This window comes from Prionailurus bengalensis, chromosome A2, assembly GCF_016509475.1.
Source record: "Prionailurus bengalensis isolate Pbe53 chromosome A2, Fcat_Pben_1.1_paternal_pri, whole genome shotgun sequence".
NCBI lineage: Eukaryota > Metazoa > Chordata > Mammalia > Carnivora > Felidae > Prionailurus > Prionailurus bengalensis.
Window position 1 is genome coordinate 134,770,344 of NC_057348.1, and position 19,283 is coordinate 134,789,626.

Consider the following 19,283-nt stretch of genomic DNA (forward strand, 5'->3'; position numbering starts at 1 on the left):
ATTATGCTTTTTTTTCTTTTGTAATTGTGGGTGATTGATTATTGCATTAATGTCAATATAGGGGGTATGTTAAAAAAAGGAAAAGATGAGCAGTTTTTCTTATTTTTCCCGCTCAATGCTATAGTAATGGTCCTTATCTTGTTCTAATAAAAATATAATCTGATGTCTCTGTTTTGCCTAAAGACAAAATATAATATATGGAAATCTGAAAAGATGTTCTATGAAACATGTTTTCTTAAACATTGAAGTTTATCTAATTTTAGCTGGAGATCAAGTAAGAATATCTATTTTGGGAGGAGGATTTCAAGTTTCTAATACAATATTGTTTTTATACAGTTTATAAACTATGTTAATTACTTTCAGTTAATAGCATGATATATGTTTAATGTAATCTATTTCAAATGCATTAAGTATGTAAAATCTCTGCTAGCTCCCTAAGTGTTGCAGTGTGTGTGTGTGTGTGTGCGCGCGCGCGCATGTGCACGCGCACATGTGCATGTATGCACTTATGCTTACATGTGTGTTTTAAAGGCAGAATCCCCTCATTATGAACCACTGAATGAAAAAATTGCACAAATCAATAATAACACAAAATACATTCTTTTTTTCTACAATGCCAGATGCATTTACTGAATTAGTTTTCTAGAATGTAATTTTCCCCCCACTGTGGTTTACTGGAGAACTTTTTTAAAAATTATTATTTTATTTTTAATGTTTCTTAGAAAGGAGTTCTAAATGGGTTGTCTGTAGGTCATAATTGTTACTTATTTGATTCATAACATGTGGAGAGTGTCTTTGCAGGATGACAGCACTCTGTTTAGAGATCTCCCATTTTCAGTTGTCTATAAATCTGAGGTCAGGGTGTCTTAAGATGATATGGTCATTGTGTATTGTCTACTTTTTAGTATTGAGAAGAATGACTTTTACGATATCTCATTATAAATTCTATTTATGTCCTTCCTCCATTCCTTCCTTCATTCTTTCTGTTTCTTTACATATTTATATGGATGAATATTGAATAGTATGGATACTATATTTTTGGTAGAATAACTGGATCCAGATGGAAGATGATTTCCTTTTGGATATATAGCAATAAAATGATTTAATTAAGGAGGGAAGAACTCAATGTCCTGACGATGATTTCTCAGGCAATTATAATTAGAGGTCTAGGGAGACAGCTACAGAGTTCTTTGATCTTATTTTTGTATTAAACATTTGGCTCAGAATTTTACCATTTCACCATGTTGCCCATGGTGTCTGGAGAAACACAATGAAATATTCAGCTTGTTGAATCTCTTAATTCAGAAATATGTTGTGTATATGGAAAAGAAATGAACAGTCTGTAGAAATTTATTTTAACTCTGGAAAGAGGCATTTTAATAATTTGGAGTTCTTGACTGACTTTTTTTTTATGCCTTTTAACATAGAATCCATCAAGATTTCATGGCAAAGATGGAGAAAATGATTGTAATCATGTAATATATGAAGGTTTCTGTCAGTGTTCTAGCATCTCTAATATATCCTAAAGAATGCAATAAATGGTATTAGTTCTTGTCTTTTTCTTTAAAACTTTTTCTTTTGTTGAAAATGTTAAACAAGTATTCCTAGAATAATATTATATAATTTCTACAGTTATATATTTTTTGTCAATTCATATAAAGACATTTATACCATAGTGAATGAACCACCAAAAAAAGAATGGCTCAGTCCCCAGGCATTGACTCCAAGTTCAGAAGCTTTCTGCCTCCCACATACTTTTCCCTAATTCTTTGAGTGGATCGAGGGGACATGTGCAACTGTGTTCTTGTCCTGTGCTCAGGGAGAAAATGTAGAAGCTACCATTGGACTGTCTCCCAAATGACTTAAAGAATCTATTTACCATTAAGAAAGCTATCTCTGGGGGCGCCTGGGTGGCTCAGTTGGTTAGGCGACCAACTTCAGCTCAGGTCATGATCTCACAGTTCATGGGTTCGAGCCCTGCGTCGGGCTCTGTGCTGATGGCTCGGAGCCTGGGGCCTGCTTCGGATTCTGTGTCTCCCTCTCTCTCTGCCCCCCACCCCCCAATACTTGTGCTCTGTCTCTCTCTCTCAAAAATAAATACATGTAAAAAATAAAAATTAAAAAAAGAAAGCTATCTCTGAATAGACATTGATTCTAGATGATGAGTATCTGAAAATAAACTCTTGATTATAGAAATAAAACATTTATTTTCTTTTTTAATAGTTATTTTATTTTTTACATTTAGTGCACTTATACTTTATGTCAAATGTTAAGGCATGTCTGTGAGCCTTTATTTTTATCTTGTGATGTTTTAGAGATAAATGAATTAGTATGACTTTAAAAAAGTACCCAAATTAAGAAAATATAGAAGTTACAGTAAACAATTAAAAAGATGACTTATCTTTCAAGGGCTATTTTGGGTAAAAGAAAATATTTACAGTACTTTAATCTGTATTTCTATAAAGACTTGATTCAAATGTATTTTGGAGTATTTTAGGTAGGTAGGTAAGGGCACCTAGCATGTTTTATCTTTTTATTTCCTGAGATATTTTTGTAACATGGCTGTGTTTAAGTGTTTTGCTGCTGTATAATGCCTGGAAGTTCAATGGCCTCTGTATTTTGTTCATTGTCATATCATCTGTCCTCAGTGTATGCTTTTCTTTTCCTTAAACACACATTCCTGGAATCTTTTACATTCTCAATGAAACACTAAGACATAAGTCCTTGAATCTAATTTCACTGAAGTAGAATGTATTTGTTAGTACATTATAGTATTGACAAAATAACTTAAAATTTTTTCTCCATTTTGTTTGATCATTATTTACTCATGTTTTATTGCGAGAACTGAATCTCAATAATAGTAATTCATGTTATGTAAATATAAAATCTAATACTACCTTAACATTTGTAAAGAACAGGGAAATCTAAAAGCTGTTGATCCTAAGTCTAGCCCCAGTTTCAACTCACTTCACCTTTAGTTATCTCCTATGATAAAGAGTCATAAATGGTCCCTGTTTTTCCTCTGTCTTTACATTGGTCATTATCATTAATATAAACCATTTCCAGTTTTCATGATTAGATATGTGTATTAGATTTTTATGAAATGCTAAAGGATTACTGATAAGACCCCATGAGATTTAGTTCCTTCTTTGCATATCACACTTCCTGCCCAAGTGCTGGTGGACTGTGGAAACAATGGCTAACATGGATCACTGTTTCAAGATACGGTATGCTGAATTCCCAGACATTAATTTAAAAATAAATTATGCTCATGAAAAGTATGTAGGGCATGTTTCTGCTAAAAAAAAAGTCCTGGGAAAAAGTCTGAGTTGGATTGAGAAGATAGTGTTCCATATAAATGACTCAAAGGACAGATATTTGTTATACTTTTATCTTTAACTTGGCATTTAATGTATTCAAAAGTTGATGCATTTTGTTTGTTAAACTTACGTATATATAGATCATAAATAGAAATGTTTTAGAGATATTTTGTTGTTCAGGTGAAAAAGTCAGAGTAATTTAATAAATAATACTAATTCCTGATATTTCACCATTTACAAGGTGTTCTCAGACATGAAATAAGGGTAATACGTTGCTGACAGATTCACATATTTCATGTCTGAGAAAACTGAGGTACAGTGTTGCCTAAAGCAGGATTAAAAAGTGGATCTTGCTTTAATTCCAGCAATTTTCCCATCTTCTACCATTTTCAGAGTTGATTTATGGTAGAGTCAATGTGCTTTTTTAAAGAGCATTGTCCATATTTTGTTGGAAATAATAAAGCTTTCAAAGGAGAAAAGTTGTTACAAGTTTGTCATTCTCTTAAAATTTTTAAAGTTTCAGCAATGAACTCTCTCCTTTGCAAGTTATTGTCCTTGTGCTTTAGGGTTGCTGCTGCCAGTTGGTAGCAGTGTAATACGGTCATGTATTCTGAATAGTTTGTACATTTTCTGAGATTCAAGGATTTTGCTTAAGCATGTCCATTTATTCACTCAACAAACATTGCTAGGCACTAGAATTACTGAAATTTTTATTTTTTAGAAAGCCTTTTAATTCAGAATTAAAATTTAAATAATCTTTGCATAAATGCCATTTAAAGTTAATATTTCTCTACAAATTTACGAACAGAAATACACTGCATTGTTACCAATCCTTTATCCTTCTCTTGGCCAGTCATTCTGGCCCGAATTATATGTGTAGTTCTTGGTTACAGTATTTTATCTTAAGACTGATTCTTAGCTGGTAGATTTCATAGCTTTCAGGCTTTTAGACTTACTTCACGTATAAAATGAAATGCCTTTTCTTTTTATGGAGTGAATATTTTTCATAGAGAGCTCATTCTACTTTTGCAACTGTGACAAAGTGAAAACCATCAGTAATTCTATTGCTAGATATATCCACTGTATGGGTTTTTTTAAAGTATTTTAAATTTTATTTGAAAAGTTTATTCAAAAAGGTGTATTATTTATGTATGTATGTGTATTTATTTATTTGCTTGAGAGAGAGAGCATGCGCAAGTATGGGGAGAGGGGCAGAGAGAGAGAGAGAGAGAGAGAGAGAGAGAGAGAGAAAGAGAGAATCTTAAGGCTAAGCATGGAGCCTGATGCAGGACTCTACCCCAGTACTCTGGGATCATGACGTGAGATGAAATCGAGAGTCAGATGCAAAACTGACTGAGCCACCCAGGTGTCCCTATTCAAAAAAATTTAAATTGTGACAAACTATACATAACATAAAATTTACCACTTAACTAGCTCAGTAGTTATGCTGCCAACCTTTAGAACTTTTTATCTTGCTGGAGTGCTATACCCATTAAACAATTCTCCTTTTCTGCTTCCTGCAGCCTCTTGCAACTATCCTTCCACTTTCTGTCTCTGTGAATTTGAGTACTCTAGTACCACTTAAAAGTGGAATCATATGCTATTTGTCTTTCTGTGACTGGTTTATTTCACTAGCATAATGTCTTCAAGGTTCAGCCGTTGTAGCAAGTGTCAGAATTTCCTTCCATTTTTCCACTGTATGCTTTTCCAAAAAACTTCAAAATGCTGTATTATTCCTACTGCTTTGTGTGTTATTTTTTCACACCTGACAATGTTGAAGATGCCTTTCTGAAAACATCGGTATTTACACACCATTATGTATATGTCATTTCCATGGCTACCAAGAATAGCATCCGTGTTCTACAGATGGCGAAAGTGAGGCTTGGAGGTGAATAACTTTCAGTTTACAAGGTAGTAGTGTAGAGATTAGTAGAGACTAATCCAGATCTGCTTGATTCTGGAGTCAGACTGCAGTATGGTACCTCTATATCAAGGATGTGATTATTATGAGAAAATGAAGCAGTTTTGAAGACAAATTTCTGTGGTGCTGAAGGACTTGTTTGTATGCTTTTGTTGTGGGAGGCATACAACTTGGATTTTATGATTGCAGAAGGCACAAATGTCTGTCTCTAAAAATTTCTTCCAAGTGTTGTATTTTCTCTTGGTTCACTCATATCTGTGCTAAGACTGGATTGTTTCTGAGATGGCTGCAAGTCCTGATCAGAAATATATTTTCAACGGCCTCTCAAAAAGCCAGAGATAAAACAGCAGAGAGGAAATTATCTGCCTGTTATCTGAAGGATAATGAAAAGTGAAAAATGCTGAAATTCTCAGTGGGCTAAGTCAGATATCATTAGTGTATCTCATTACAAGCATTTTAGAACTGGAAAAGACCACAGAAATAATCTAAACTTAATTCTTAATTTCATAAATGAGATACTGCCATGAGAAGGCCAACCAAAGCATTAAACTGTTCAGTTAGGATTTGAAACCTAAGTTTCTTGTTTCTCAAGAATTCTCTTTCCGCTTCTGTTGGTGAGCAGTGCCAGATTTTCTCATACCAAACTAGCTATTACTTTTTATACTATGAGTGTACTTCATATAAGTTTCCTGGCTTATAGTATAACTGAGGAGATTTGGAAATCTTTACTAATGGTTTCCATTTTTTTATAGAATTTTTGAGGGTTAGAGATTAATGTGGGTTGTAAATGTTTTTGTTGCCCTTGAAAGTTGATTTCTCACAATTGATTCAGCAATTACCACTAGTTCTAAGGCATAGGGAATAAACAAGGCAGTGTGGGCTATCAATACTCATGGTATCATTATAAGCGAAGGGGACTGGGGTGAAAGTTTTCTTGAGTTCCCAGCCCTGATCCAGCAAGCAGTTATTGATGGAATCCCATTACCTTTACGAGTCTTGTTAATGGCAGAGACCTAATTGAAGATCAGAGCTCTTTCAGAGAAAGGTCAAATCAACTATAGTAAAGATTACAGAACAGAGGTTGGCAAACTATAATCCGAGGGCCACCTGTATTTGTTTGGCTTGCAAGTTAACAGTGTTTCTAGAAAAAATATTTTTCAATGATTGAAATCAATTCAGAAGAAGAAAAATACTTTATGATATATGAAAATTTAAGAAATTCAGTTTCACAGTCTATAAATTAAGTTTTATTGGAACACAGCTGTTCTCATTTGTATATGTGTTGTGTATAGTTACTTTTGCAATAAAATGGCAAAGTGAGTTGTGACAGAGACTGGATGGTCCCACAAAATCTACAATATTTACTATTTGGTCCTTTATAGAAAGAATGTGCTGACCCTTATAAAACAACCAGAATGATTTATGTTTTGGAGTACCATGGATAATTCGTGACTTTCTTTGCTTACAAAAAACTTGTGCTGAATACTACCGTATTTCTTGAAGAACTTCTCTATTGTTTTTGTTTGTTTGTTTTGTTTTGTTTTGTTTTGTTTTGCCTCTGGGACAACCCACAGTAGTCCATTCATGACTATTTTTCATAACTATCTTTGCTTATTTTGCAGCGATTCCTTTTGCCAGCCGGATGAACAGACCAAAATCACACAGTAAAGTCTGTGTTTTGCCTAAAGAAGCTTTCTATAGAGGGATATGTCTGGGTTGGGTATTTGTTTTGTTACCTGGTTGGTGCTTGATGGTCATCTGTCTTGGCTTACTTAAAAATTTTGAGATATGGAGGCAGCACACTCATGGGAGGAGTTGGTTTCACCTGTTGGAATCTTCTTCAGACAACGCTTTTTGTAGTGGAGTGTTCTTATGTTGTGGGGTAAGCCATGAGGTAGTCTTGGGGCTCGATAAGCAAAGCCAATGAAGAATGACAGAATATGAAAAGGAGTTGCCGAAGCAGATGCAGGCTGGCGTGGGTGGTAAGAAGCTCGGGAGAGCAGCAACATCTTAGGTAAAGTTTGTTCCAGTTAAGGGGAAGTTGGGATGAGGCATAACATTAAGGCATTTTGACTCAACTCTGAGTTGTTGATGAGGAGGGTGAGAATAGAGACCAGAGGGAAAACCCCATGCTATTATTTCTGTAATGTGGAAAAGCAGGGTGAGCATTTATAATCCACCTCTGGGGTTTTAAAATGTGCAATAAAGTGAGTTATTGAATGGGTTGGAAATATGATGTAAATATTATGATAAGGTCATGGTTTTCAGATTTGAGGGAAGAGTGAAGTGGGAGTCATGCTCTTTCTCCTTCTCTGGGGAGAGAAAAGGGCTGTGGACTCACATTTTAGGAACTACTCTGGAGAGAGAGGACAGCTTTGTCTCAGCCCCTGCGCTGTCACCTACAAACTTGGCACTCCCTGTCCAGGCCATCTCAGGCATGTCCTGGAAGTAGGGGTCTCTTTCAGAAGCTTTCTTGCTGACATCCAGGCCTTGTTGTCTTAAGAGGGGTGACCTTTACCATGAACCAGTTGGTAGACTTCCCAACATTTATTTCTTGTGTGTTTTGTGTGTGTTTGTATTCATCTACTAACCCCAGGCTGAGAGAAACAGTGTACCTGGAAACTGTTGGAGGCTCCCTCAGAGCCATCCAGTGTGTAAATGCACTGGATTTGGATGATAACACCTTGCTCCCTGGCTCCCCACCCTTGAGGTGGGGCTATTCTCAAGGCTCCAGCAGGATGGAAGAGGGGATGATGTGGACTAGAGGAGGAACAGTTACCTGCAGGAGTTACTTGAGTTTTCTTTTCCAGGTGTAATTGGTTTACACTAGAATCCTAGATTGTTGGAGTTGGACTAGATTTTAAGGATCATCTAGTTCAGCCTCCTCATTTTGCCAGCGAGGGAATGGACACCTACAGAGGTTCCAGGACTCAGAGAGGAAATGAGTGGCAATGTTGAGGCTAGGCCTCAGGTCTCTTGATTCAGTAACTATGCTTCTTCCAGCCTGGAGCATGAAAGGCTGAATTGTAGCAGGAATCTGAAATGGGGTTCCAGGGTGTAATGCGGGGTGCTGCTAAGTCAGTAAGTTGGTGTTAGGAGAGTGGTCCCTGTGCCTGTGACGACTTGTTGCTACTTGTTGGAGAGGACTGTGATGTAATTGTTGCCGGGGATGGTGTGTGTGTGGGAGGCTGCCTCTGGACATACCAGAGAGTCTCCTTTGCTGAGAGTGAAATGGGGATAGAGAAGTTTCTTGGGGAGGAAGGTAAGGGAGAAGTAGTTGAAGGCCCTCCTCCTGAGTGACCTGTGTAGTTAGAGGAACTTGCCTAAACCCTTTAGAGGTCAGGAAAGTAGTATATACTGTGACATTTGGAGAACTGAAAAGTAGAGAGGAATGGACTTGGTGGCTGCTGGGAGTGTGGGGAATAGTTCCGGTCCTTTTATGGTTATAGCTTTCTGCTCTTGACTGCTTATTTTTGCCTAACTGATGAATGCAGCTCTCATTTTAACTATCAAAATGACTTAGGACATTATCTCTTTCATTCTGTTTCTTTGTTTAATCTTTCCATATGTTGGAATTGAACATAGACTATACAAGAGAAGTTTTATAAACTCTGAACTGAAATATTTGGGAAATTGCAGGTTTTATTGGAAAGAATGAACTAAGTTTTTGGAAATGTTTTTTTGTTGTTGTTGTTTTGCTTCCATTTGTTGATCACCTACTCTATAAAGGCAGTGTTATATAGGACTCTGAGATGGGCTTCGGTTGAATCCTGGCTCTGCTATGTTTAGTTAAGTGACTGATTTACCCTCCATGCCTCAATTTCCTCATCTATAAATGAGGAAAATATCTTACAAGGCTGTTGTGGGGTTTAAATAAGTTAATACATGATGTAAGACAATGCCTGGTACACATTAAGCACTACTTACACATTAGCTCTTCATTTACCTATTAGCTATTATCATGTCCCAGGCATTGATGGTAGGTCCTTTGTCAATTTATGAGCCACCAGAGGCTCAGAGAGATTTAAAAACTTAAGATTATCCAGCTAATAAGTGGCTAATGTGTGACTTGTACCTTCTCTGATTCAAAGCCTAACTCTTAACTACCTTGCTGGCTTTCTGAGCTGTGGTAAATCACTTAACTGTAGATTGTAGGCTTTTTAAAAATTAAAAAAAATTTTTTTTATTTGAGTATAGTTGACACAACAATGGTACAATTAGTTTCAGGTGTGTAGTATCTCCCACTCCCTTTCCCCCATTTTGCCTATCTCCCCCCACATTACCCCACCTTGCAAATCCTCAGTTTGTTCTCCATATTTACAGGTCTGATTCTGCATTTTGTTTTTGTTTATTCATTTGTTCTGTTTTTTATATTCCACATACAAGTGAAATCATATGGTATTTGTCTTGACTATTTTACTTGGCATAATATCCTCTAGGTCCATCCATGTTGTTGAAAGTGGCACAATCTTATCCTTTTTAAGGCTGCGTAATATTCCATTATGTATGTATATGTGTGTATATGTCTTATGCACATACATGCAATACCACATCTTCTTTATCCATTCATCTATGAAAGTATACTTAGGTTGCTTCCGTATCTTGACCGTTGTAAATAATGCTGGAATAAACAGAGTGGTGCATATATCTTTTTCAATTAGTATTTTTATTTTCTTTGGGTAAGTATTCAGTAATTGTAATTATTGGATCATTTGGTATTTCTATTTTTAATTTTTGAGGAACTTCCATACTGTTTTCCACAGTGGCTGTACCAATTTACATTCCCACCAACAGTGCATGAGGGTTCATTTTTCTCCACATCCTCAACACTTGTTATTTCTTGTCTTTTTGAGTGTAGCCTGTATAGTACAGGTTTTATAGCTATTTACCCATCTGTCCATCTCTCTTGTCTCTTCTCATTTGGATTTTTCATTATGTTCTCATTTTGTCAATAAAAGGCATTTCCTTAAAACATCTGTGATTTAAACAAGAATTATAAAATACTAAGAAGGATAAGATAAAACAATTGCTCTTAAAACAATGCCACTCAAATAATTAGATAAGAAGTTTAAAAAGCAACGCTAACAGTACTAAATTGTGAAAGACATAAAATGTCATTTCAGGTGACATCTGATAATGGCTATCAGTGTTTCCACACACTTGTAAGTTTTGTGGACATTAAGACAGTTATTATTAGGCATTTCAGGTTAGCATTTAAAACAATTATGGCATTACTGTTTTAACCATTTGCACATCTTAATTACCAGGAAGAAACTGTATCAAATTTTTGTAGCTCATGGAAAGCTTTCTAATCTCTACTCTAGATTAAGATAAAGAGAATTAAGGCCTGAGAAGTGAGACAGGGCTGCTTAGCAGCAGTGGCAGGTGAGGTTGATGAGAATTAACAGCTTTTGACTGTCAGCAGAATGGTGGTGTAATGGGATCTGCTTATGGTAATGAGTCATTGACTGGATGGCTGAGTGAAATGAGGCTTTCTCATTTACTTTATAAAATTATTGGGGAGATCTGTTAAATGATGATCTTGAGCCCAGAATTTTTAGATTTCTGTAGGATACATACTTTTGATGTTGAGCTGAAATTAGCAATCATATTTTATAGTGCTGTAAACTTTGTAATTATCTTACTGAGAAACTTATTCAAGGTAGCAAAATAAAAGCAAAACAAAACCTCTCTAAACAACCAATACCTTATCTTTCGCAAAACAGCTGCAATTTAGGGGAGTATTTAATATATCTCTAAATTGGAAAATTGTCCAGCCACTCAAGTTGCTCAAAAAACAAACAAAAAGAAGCTGATAATTTTTTTTAGTTTATTTATTTATATCTTGTTTCTGAGCAATGTTAAGAATTATATCAAGATGAAGTAGCCACTGTTAAAGTTTCAGCCAGGACACGCTCAAGATCAAAACAATTGGCAATAAAGGAGAAGGTGGCTCAGGGTCTTTGCAATGTGACATTAAAGATTGTATCAGATAGAGTCTGTCTCCGGAATGACCATATGTCCTTTCCATCTGATGTCTGTTTCAGGACTCAGACAAATGACTTCAGGGTTTTAGATCTGCTTTAGAGGATTGTTCTTTCATCACCTTTATTAGGTTTGGTTACAAATTAATCAAATGTGTTTCAAATGGATCAAGTGTGCATACTATCAAATGAATGGACATCATGACAAAACTATAAAAATTTGGATGATTACTCCTTTCAGGTTAAATGGGTTTGTAACATTGAGTACTAGGATGAAGTATAGACACCTACGTGTTCTTCTTTTCACTTAGAGAAATAATTTTTCGCCCTAGTTTTAACTAACAATACAGGAATGAAATGGGAAGAAATAACGGTTCTTTTCTAACAGAGACTTTTGTAAGATGACTTTAAAAGAACAGGCAAAGGGGAGCAGAGTCACATCAGTTGTGGCTTGAGTTCGAGATAAGCAGAAGTGTGTGTGTGCTTAATGTCACATGGCAGGAGGCTTTCCCCAGAATAGTTTGCCGGCCCAGGGAGCCCTTTCATTTTGTGTCTGATAGAGCTGTACTTTGGAAAATAACCCGGTTCGCTGCTGATTGCTTCATTATGGATTATACAGGTAAAATTAAATTTAAAATATTTTCTAGTCATATAGAATTACTTAAAGTATTTTGAATTCATATATAGAAATTATGTTGATTGTGCTTGTTTTTTTAAAGATATCATGTATGAATTTGTTGTATACAAATTTTGATTAATTTAGCATATACACTTAAAGGAATTTGTCAGGCATACGTTTGTTGTTTTTTCTATTTCAGTTTGGGTCATGCTCAAACAGACTTAAATTAAAATGCAAACCATAATTAATTCTCATGTCTCCCCTCTGGGCCAGAAAGTTTTGAGTCCAAACATCTGGGTTCAGATTATGCCACACAGAGAATTAAATATACACATGGTCTACAGAGAGCTTCTGGTTTCCGTAAAACATTTTTGGTTTTGTGGTAGTTCTTTCGTGCAGTGTGTCTTTCACAGAGAGTTGACGCAATGAAGTGAGTTACAGAATTTCAGTTTTTATCCCAAATTTTCTGAGTATTAATGTGTCTAGAATTTTTGGATGGATAACTAGCCTCTTCCTTTTTAAGCTGCATAACCTTATTCCCAAAGTGTAGTTTCTGAATGGTAAATTGGGACAGGTTTGGAAATAAAGTTAAGGTTAGACTAACCATGGGTACTGGTTGCTTGATGAGTAAGTGGAGGATTCCCTTAGATTGGAGGGGGTGAAGGCGGGATGAGGAGGTGAGGTGATGATATGGAGGAATGGCCGTGAGCCTTTGCCAAAATTTGTGAGCAAATTCAAAATTAATTACCTTAATTCAAAATTATATTACCTTCCATTTTTGAACTTTGGGTAATGGTGGCACTGTTTTCTGACAGATTCCTTTTAAACTAAAGAACAAAGGCTTTTGGAAGATTTTCCACCAGGGCGGAGACCCACCTTCCATACCCAGTGGAATGACAATATCAGTGTGCATTTAGATTAAGCTCTTCTTACATTCTCTATAAATGATCTCTGTTGATGTATGTGTGGATCCTTGACAATATGGTATCAAATTGTGATTTTTTTGTGAAATTGACAATTTAAAATGTAACTTTTAGGAGCTCACTATGTAAAGGAGTTCTGTGGTAAATATTTTTTTGAAAATAAGACATTTTAAAGTAACTATTTGCCCCAAGTCTGTTTTTTCTGTAAATCCATATTTTTCTATTTTAGAGTTTCTATAAAGCCAATATAATAGCGTGTGCGTATGTGTGTGCAGTGGTGGTGGTGGTGGTGTGTGTGTGTATTTTGAATTTTTTTTCTCATAAGGTAAGTGTGCCAGAATTTTTGTTCCATGGTTCAGAAATAAAATAGACAACTTTCAGAAGGCTCACTGTATGTGTGGTACCATGTGGAAGTAGGAAGAAACACATTTTATAGCCATATGCAAAGAAGTGAAATTTCTAAAATCTTATCAGGGAGTTTTACGATGAGTATGTTTTCAATGATAAGTTTGTACCTTTTTCCCAAAGAACAGAACCATTGATTCTTTCATTTTTCTGTAGGTCATATGTTGCCACTAAAACATTTCTCTGTTTTTAGATAATACTTTATAAACGTATAGATGGTATTCCAAAAGACACACAACTTTAACATGCTACTCAGACATCAAGAGGAGTACTAAGAGGATCACCTGAGTGGCGCAGTTGGTTGTATCTGATTCCTGATTTTGGCTCAGATCATGATCTCATGATTCCTGAGATCGAGCCCTGCATTGGGCTCTGCACTGACAGCACAGAATCTGCTCGGGCTTTTCTCTCTCCCTCTCTCTGCCCCTCCCCCATGCTCACGTGCATGCTCTCTCAAAATAAATAAACATTTTACAAAAATTAAGAAAAGAGGAATACTAAGAAAACTTTAGTGTGAGCAAAGGAGATGGCTCCAGAGAAATTCCAGATATGACACCTTCAGAATTAGTTTATGTATGTACTCTAGAGAGAATGTGTGGCTTAAGTTCTTACCACATTAATAGATAAACTAATTAAATTGGTTGTCTGATGAGGTAGGAAGCTATTTTGGATGTTGTCACCTATGGTGATTTTTATAAACATTTACATATTTGCAAATATAGATATATTTAGTAAACTGTGAAGTGAAGAACGCATATGTTTTCAGTTCATGGGAGAGTGAATTCTTTTGGATTTGAAAAAGAATTTATTTTACTGTCAGCACAGTTCATGAAGCGTAACCATATTGCACTTAATGACATCATCATGGCACTGAAGGGGTTGTCATCCAATAGAAAATGGTTCTTGATGATTCAAGAATAGATTTATCTTTTTTTTTTTTTTCTTGGAATACTCTTTCTCCCACGGGGTTTCCATGTTATCCATGTGGTTTCTTTTCACTTTTTTTCAGGTCTCTGTTGAAATGTCATCTTTTAAGGGTGGCATTGCCTGACAGTTTTATCTCAACTAGTAACCCTCACATTCAGTCATTCCTCAGCCTTGGGTTCCTCTTACCTTTTTTTGTAACACATGCCGCCATCTGACATATTACATATTTGTTTGTCTCACCCACTAGACTGTAAGCTCCGTAGAGGAGGGAGTTTGTGCTTGGCTGTACCCCTAGAGTGCAGAACAGTAAGCTCCCAACAGTAAGTTGTTGAGTGATTTATGAATGGGGTTTCCTCTAAAAGTGACTATTGACTTAGTTTAAGATTTTCACTACTGTCTTTGTTTATCAACAGTGTTCTAACAATGATTATTTTGGCTACTAAATCATTTTGGATATTGATCTTTCCTTTCGTTGCTAATTTTATACTAAAATTAACAGTATTCTCTTTGCTAATAAAAAGGGCAAGGTTACAGGCAAATAGACATAATTAGACAGAATTGATAGTTCAAAGTTAATTTTGGTCTTGGAATGTATTATGTGATTTTTTTTGAGGGGTGTGGAAGACATCAGATCAGTTTTATTTCATTATATTTTCTTTCGGCAACACATTAAAATTTGTCTTCATTTTGTGAGCTCATGCCAGGTGCCTAGAGGAGAGAAAAATAGTAAACTAAATTTTTGGAATCTGTTTTGTCAAAGATGGGCCTTCAGTGATATGGATTCCAACATACTAAAGTACTTAGAAATACCTCAGGCCTCCAGAGGTTATAGAAACCTTAATAGGAGTCAGAGGCTGTCATTTGGGTACAGTTTTGCTGGCAAGTGAGATATCTATTGTTTTAACATAGTGACCCTGGTATAGTTATCTAAAAAGTTGACTTCTTGCAAAATATTGCAGCCTTTAACTTACTCTCAGAAGTCAGTGCCAAGAAATAAATACAGGCACTCAGAAAAGTGCATTTACATATGCATATGTACACCCTCACGTATGAGCTGAGAGGAGCTACATCAATGACTTGGCAAAGCAGTTATTGCCTATAGACCGTGGCCTCTGGTGGAAAATATCTCTTACCCAAGATCATCGTCTCATTCTACTTTTCCTCTTGCCTTTCTTCTGGCCACATCCATCCACCGTTTGTGTGACTATTCATGTACAACATCTGGTATGCAATTTAAAATAGATCTTATGTAAGATAATATTCTGGCTTCAACCCTTTTGAAGGGTATTGCCTTTTGTACTTCCCTACAGTTATATCTTAATGCCATTATTGATATTCTCCACTGGTTGTTAACATGACTGATAATTTGGGAGGATGCATTTTTCTTAATTCCTGCAATTTTTGGCATAGTTCTTTCTGTCATTTTTAGCTTTCTCTGGTGACCTTTCTCTTTTAAGAATATTTTTGTCCACATTTTCAGTTGATATCTATTTTCCTTTTGTTTTAGTTGAATACTTAAAATATAATTTTAAGTATTTGTTAATTCTCAAGAAGCATTATGGAAGAGCAGTTAAGAGCAAATGCTTTGGAACCTACCTAGATTTGAATTCCAGCTTATTGTTCAGTACCTGTGTGACCTTGGAAAATTATTTCACCATTTATCAAATGTGGAAATTAATGGTATCTACATTGTAGGATTGTTACAAAGATTCAATAAGTTAATTCATGTAAACTTCCCAGAATAGTACCTGGCACATAGTGAATATTCAGTAAATATTAGTTATTATTCTTTCCTACAACAAAATATTTGTTCATTATCTTATGTAACATCATTGCACTGGTTTAGCATTTCAGTAAGCAAAGGTCAAGTTACCTTGAATAAATTATTCTATAACCACACAATGGAATATTAGGCAACTATTAAAAGGATGAGATGGATCCACATATACTGACCAGAAAAGCTATTAATGATGTTTTTAGATGGTAACTTACAGTTTCACATTCCTATCAGAATTTAATGTTTAAAAACTATATTATATGAAGACACGTCTTTGTAAATCTTAAGAAAATACTGGATACGTACCTTGGATGAATGGATAGAGAGGAATCTTGAGCTCTTGAATCTCCTATTTTATATGATTTTAAAAGTGTGGGATTATGGGAATACACACACACACACTTTTTGTGCATTTCAGTGTTTTTAAAACATTAAAACAAAATTTCTTGCTTTGCTTCTGTTGGATAGTCTATAGACTTCTAGTTTAAAAAACAGATTTCTAAGAGTAAAGGTAATGCAGGAAGAGTTTTATTTATCAAGTGACAAAATAACAATATCTTCAATTATTTCCTTGTAAGAATAGAGTAAAAAGAAATGTGTTTGTTGGTCATATGTGCCCACTGACACACAGGTGTGTACAGCCTGTGTGCACACAGCCTTAAAATGACTGAGTTACTCTAGAAAAGGACAGGAAGGCAAAATAAAAATAAGGCCAAAGGAATGGGATAAGAGAAATATATGTAGGTAATATATTCCTAGAGCTGTGGTTTTCACATCTGAATAACAGTTGCAACATAACTAATAATGTAATTGCTGATGTTTGTGAGCTCACTGTGTGCCACACAGTGTTTTAAGCACTTGCGCTGTTATTTTACTGTTAATAAATGGGTATACTTGTGGGTGTATTAATATGCCCAGAATGTGTATGCAATAGTATACATATTTTCACGTAATTGTGATTGAGTTTACAGCCTCTGATCTGTCAGTTTACCATAAGTGTAGAGAAAAAACAAGAGTTCTGTAGTTATTTTTAAAGGCAGTTTTTTTTTTCTCATTTCTGATATTCTTAATTCCCTTGAAAAGTTTAATTGCTGCATGAAACCAAGAATCTTGATCTTCATGATATCTTTGTGGTTAGTTGCTGTAAAGCCAATATTTAGATTTCTTTGAGGTCCTTGTTAGTGCTTGGTATTACAGGTTGAAGATCTTGTCAGGAAGGTGAATATATATGTGGCTCTTGGTCTTGTCCATGTGGTGACAAAGGAATTCCCCTTTGAATCGCCTGCTCCCCTGAAGCCCCTGGAGCCTCTGGCTCAAGCAGCGCAGTCCGTCTGTGCAGTGTCTCTGACGTCATCGGTGTATGCATAAGCCCTGCTATTGTCTTACTGCTACAGCAGGGCTGGGGATTGCAGTAGCCGCTGTTGCTGCTGCTTCCAGTCGTGCCCCTGCTGCTACCTAGTCCTGCCTCACTGCATCCCAGAAGAGCCACGTTGGCTTGCCTTCCCCTATTGGATTTTCACAAGCAGCTCTTCGGGTTTTTGTGCTGTAGGAGACCTTGCTTTTCAATCACACGGGAGAACACTGAAGCTTGTAAGAGGAGAATCTGGCAGCTGGACACAGCTTGGACTGCATTGTGTGTCTTCATGACCCCTGCTGTGTAGCGGCTCATCTTTTCACTCTCCCGCGTACACCCTCCTCGATTTTATTTCCTTCCCTTTTTTTTTCTTTCTTCTGATTTTTTTTAAGCAGCCTCTGGAGCCAGCCATGTTTGGCACTGAATCTTCATGTAAGTAAATGGATCCCACTTCTTTGCTATTCAGAAATCTGTTTGCTGTCATGGTTTCGTTGGCTTGGACTTCATATCACATTGCCATAGGTCATTAATAGACTTTGTATTTTGGCTCTAATTACAAAGGAATTGGTCTCAGGGAAGGGACTCCTCCTTAACTGGGTTATTCATCCTTAAGGCCAGGGATGTCAGTGTGGCCAAAACCAGGCCTTCAAGAGGGAGGAAGGAAGACAGGAATCCAGGCAGTCTCCCCAGAACGTGTTAATTGATGGGATCAAGTCTGTCACCGATCTATTGTTGTGGGTTCTATAATAGTCCTTAAACCCTAAAGTAGAAACTGGGAGGATCTAAAATGATAGTGTTTATTAGAAAGGGAAAAAGGGTTTACAGTTTTTATTTAAAAGGACAAAAAGGTGTCATTATATCCTCTTCCTCCATATTTTTACAGAAGCATAGGAGTAGATATTATATGCAGATTTAAAGAATAAGAAGTAAGCTTTATTGTAAAGATTTTTTTTTTTTTTTTTTTTACACAATGGTTTCAATGTTGATATGCTGGCTAACGTCACAGTCTAGCAGCATCGTATCTGTCTTAAAACTTATACAATGAAATTGCTGTGGTGCAGAGCAGGCCCTGCACAATGGGCTGGGCTGGACAGCACTTGTAGACAGCTATAACTGGTATTAGCCTAACTAATTTGAGGATTATTTAATGTTGGATATAGAATAATATAACTTGTCCATGCAGTTATTCAGGCTCTGCAGAATATTTTGTCATTATCCATAAGGAAAGGTGACAGTTAAGTATTTCTGAAGAGACTCAACCTGCTAGCCCAGAACATTAAAAATTGGCAAGATATTACCTTTGTGGGGAGAAGAAGATTAGGGCAGCAATTTAGGAAATGCATCTCTTAAGAATTTATAATCCAACATTTTCTTTCTGATCTTAGGTGATCACTGCATCTATTTGTGTGCAGCTGATGGTTATTCTAGAATAGTTGTATTTCAGGAGAGCTTATAATCCTCAGGTTTTTTTTGTTTCTTGATTGGCTTTTTAAAGGATTATTTTTGTTGTTTCACATGGAAGCTTCTCATTGCTGAAATTAACCACACTGACTAATCAAGGTCAAGAAAGAATAACAGTGAGACATAATGTTCCATTCGGCATATGACAATATTATTTTCTAAAAATTAAAAAATATTTTTTGAATTTTCACTTAATGGTACAATTAGAATTATTGTCGCCCAACAAGTAGGAACAGATTATTAAGTGGAAAAGACCTTCTACAGTTTCATTTTAGTCATGGAATTTTGTTTATGTAGGAACTTAGGTATGGACAGAGAGATTTACTAAAGGGAAATTAGTCTTAATACTTTTTTTAGGTGAAAATAGAAGTTGAAGCTCATGTGGGAGTCTTTGGGCTCTTGGAGTAGGGACTCTAACATTGTCTGGCCAGATTTACTTAGCAGACACAGCCTTGCCTGGTTATCAAACTTGATCTTTTAATAATGTCACCCATGTGCTATGTGATATGTTTGAAAACTGCTGGTTGCTTTTGGTTTCTGGAGCTACCGGATTACTGAACAGACAGAATACCATTCAGAAGACAGAACACCA

The 19,283-nt window shown here is 36.0% G+C and overlaps 1 protein-coding gene across 5 annotated transcripts in view; it reads left to right on the plus strand.

Moving 5' to 3' along the window:
- The window catches only part of ST7 (suppression of tumorigenicity 7), a 252,225-nt gene that overhangs the window by 37,405 nt on the left and 195,537 nt on the right, over nt 1-19,283 (plus strand). Inside the window, exon 1 of one of the 5 annotated variants that reach the window (XM_043589325.1) lies at nt 17,259-17,662. The exons of the other annotated variants lie outside the window; for them this stretch is intronic. Coding sequence (XP_043445260.1) covers nt 17,641-17,662 — 22 coding nt within the window. The 5' untranslated portion in view covers nt 17,259-17,640. Of the gene's footprint in view, nt 1-17,258; nt 17,663-19,283 lie in introns of those variants that run through there. 5 annotated transcript variants of the gene reach the window in all.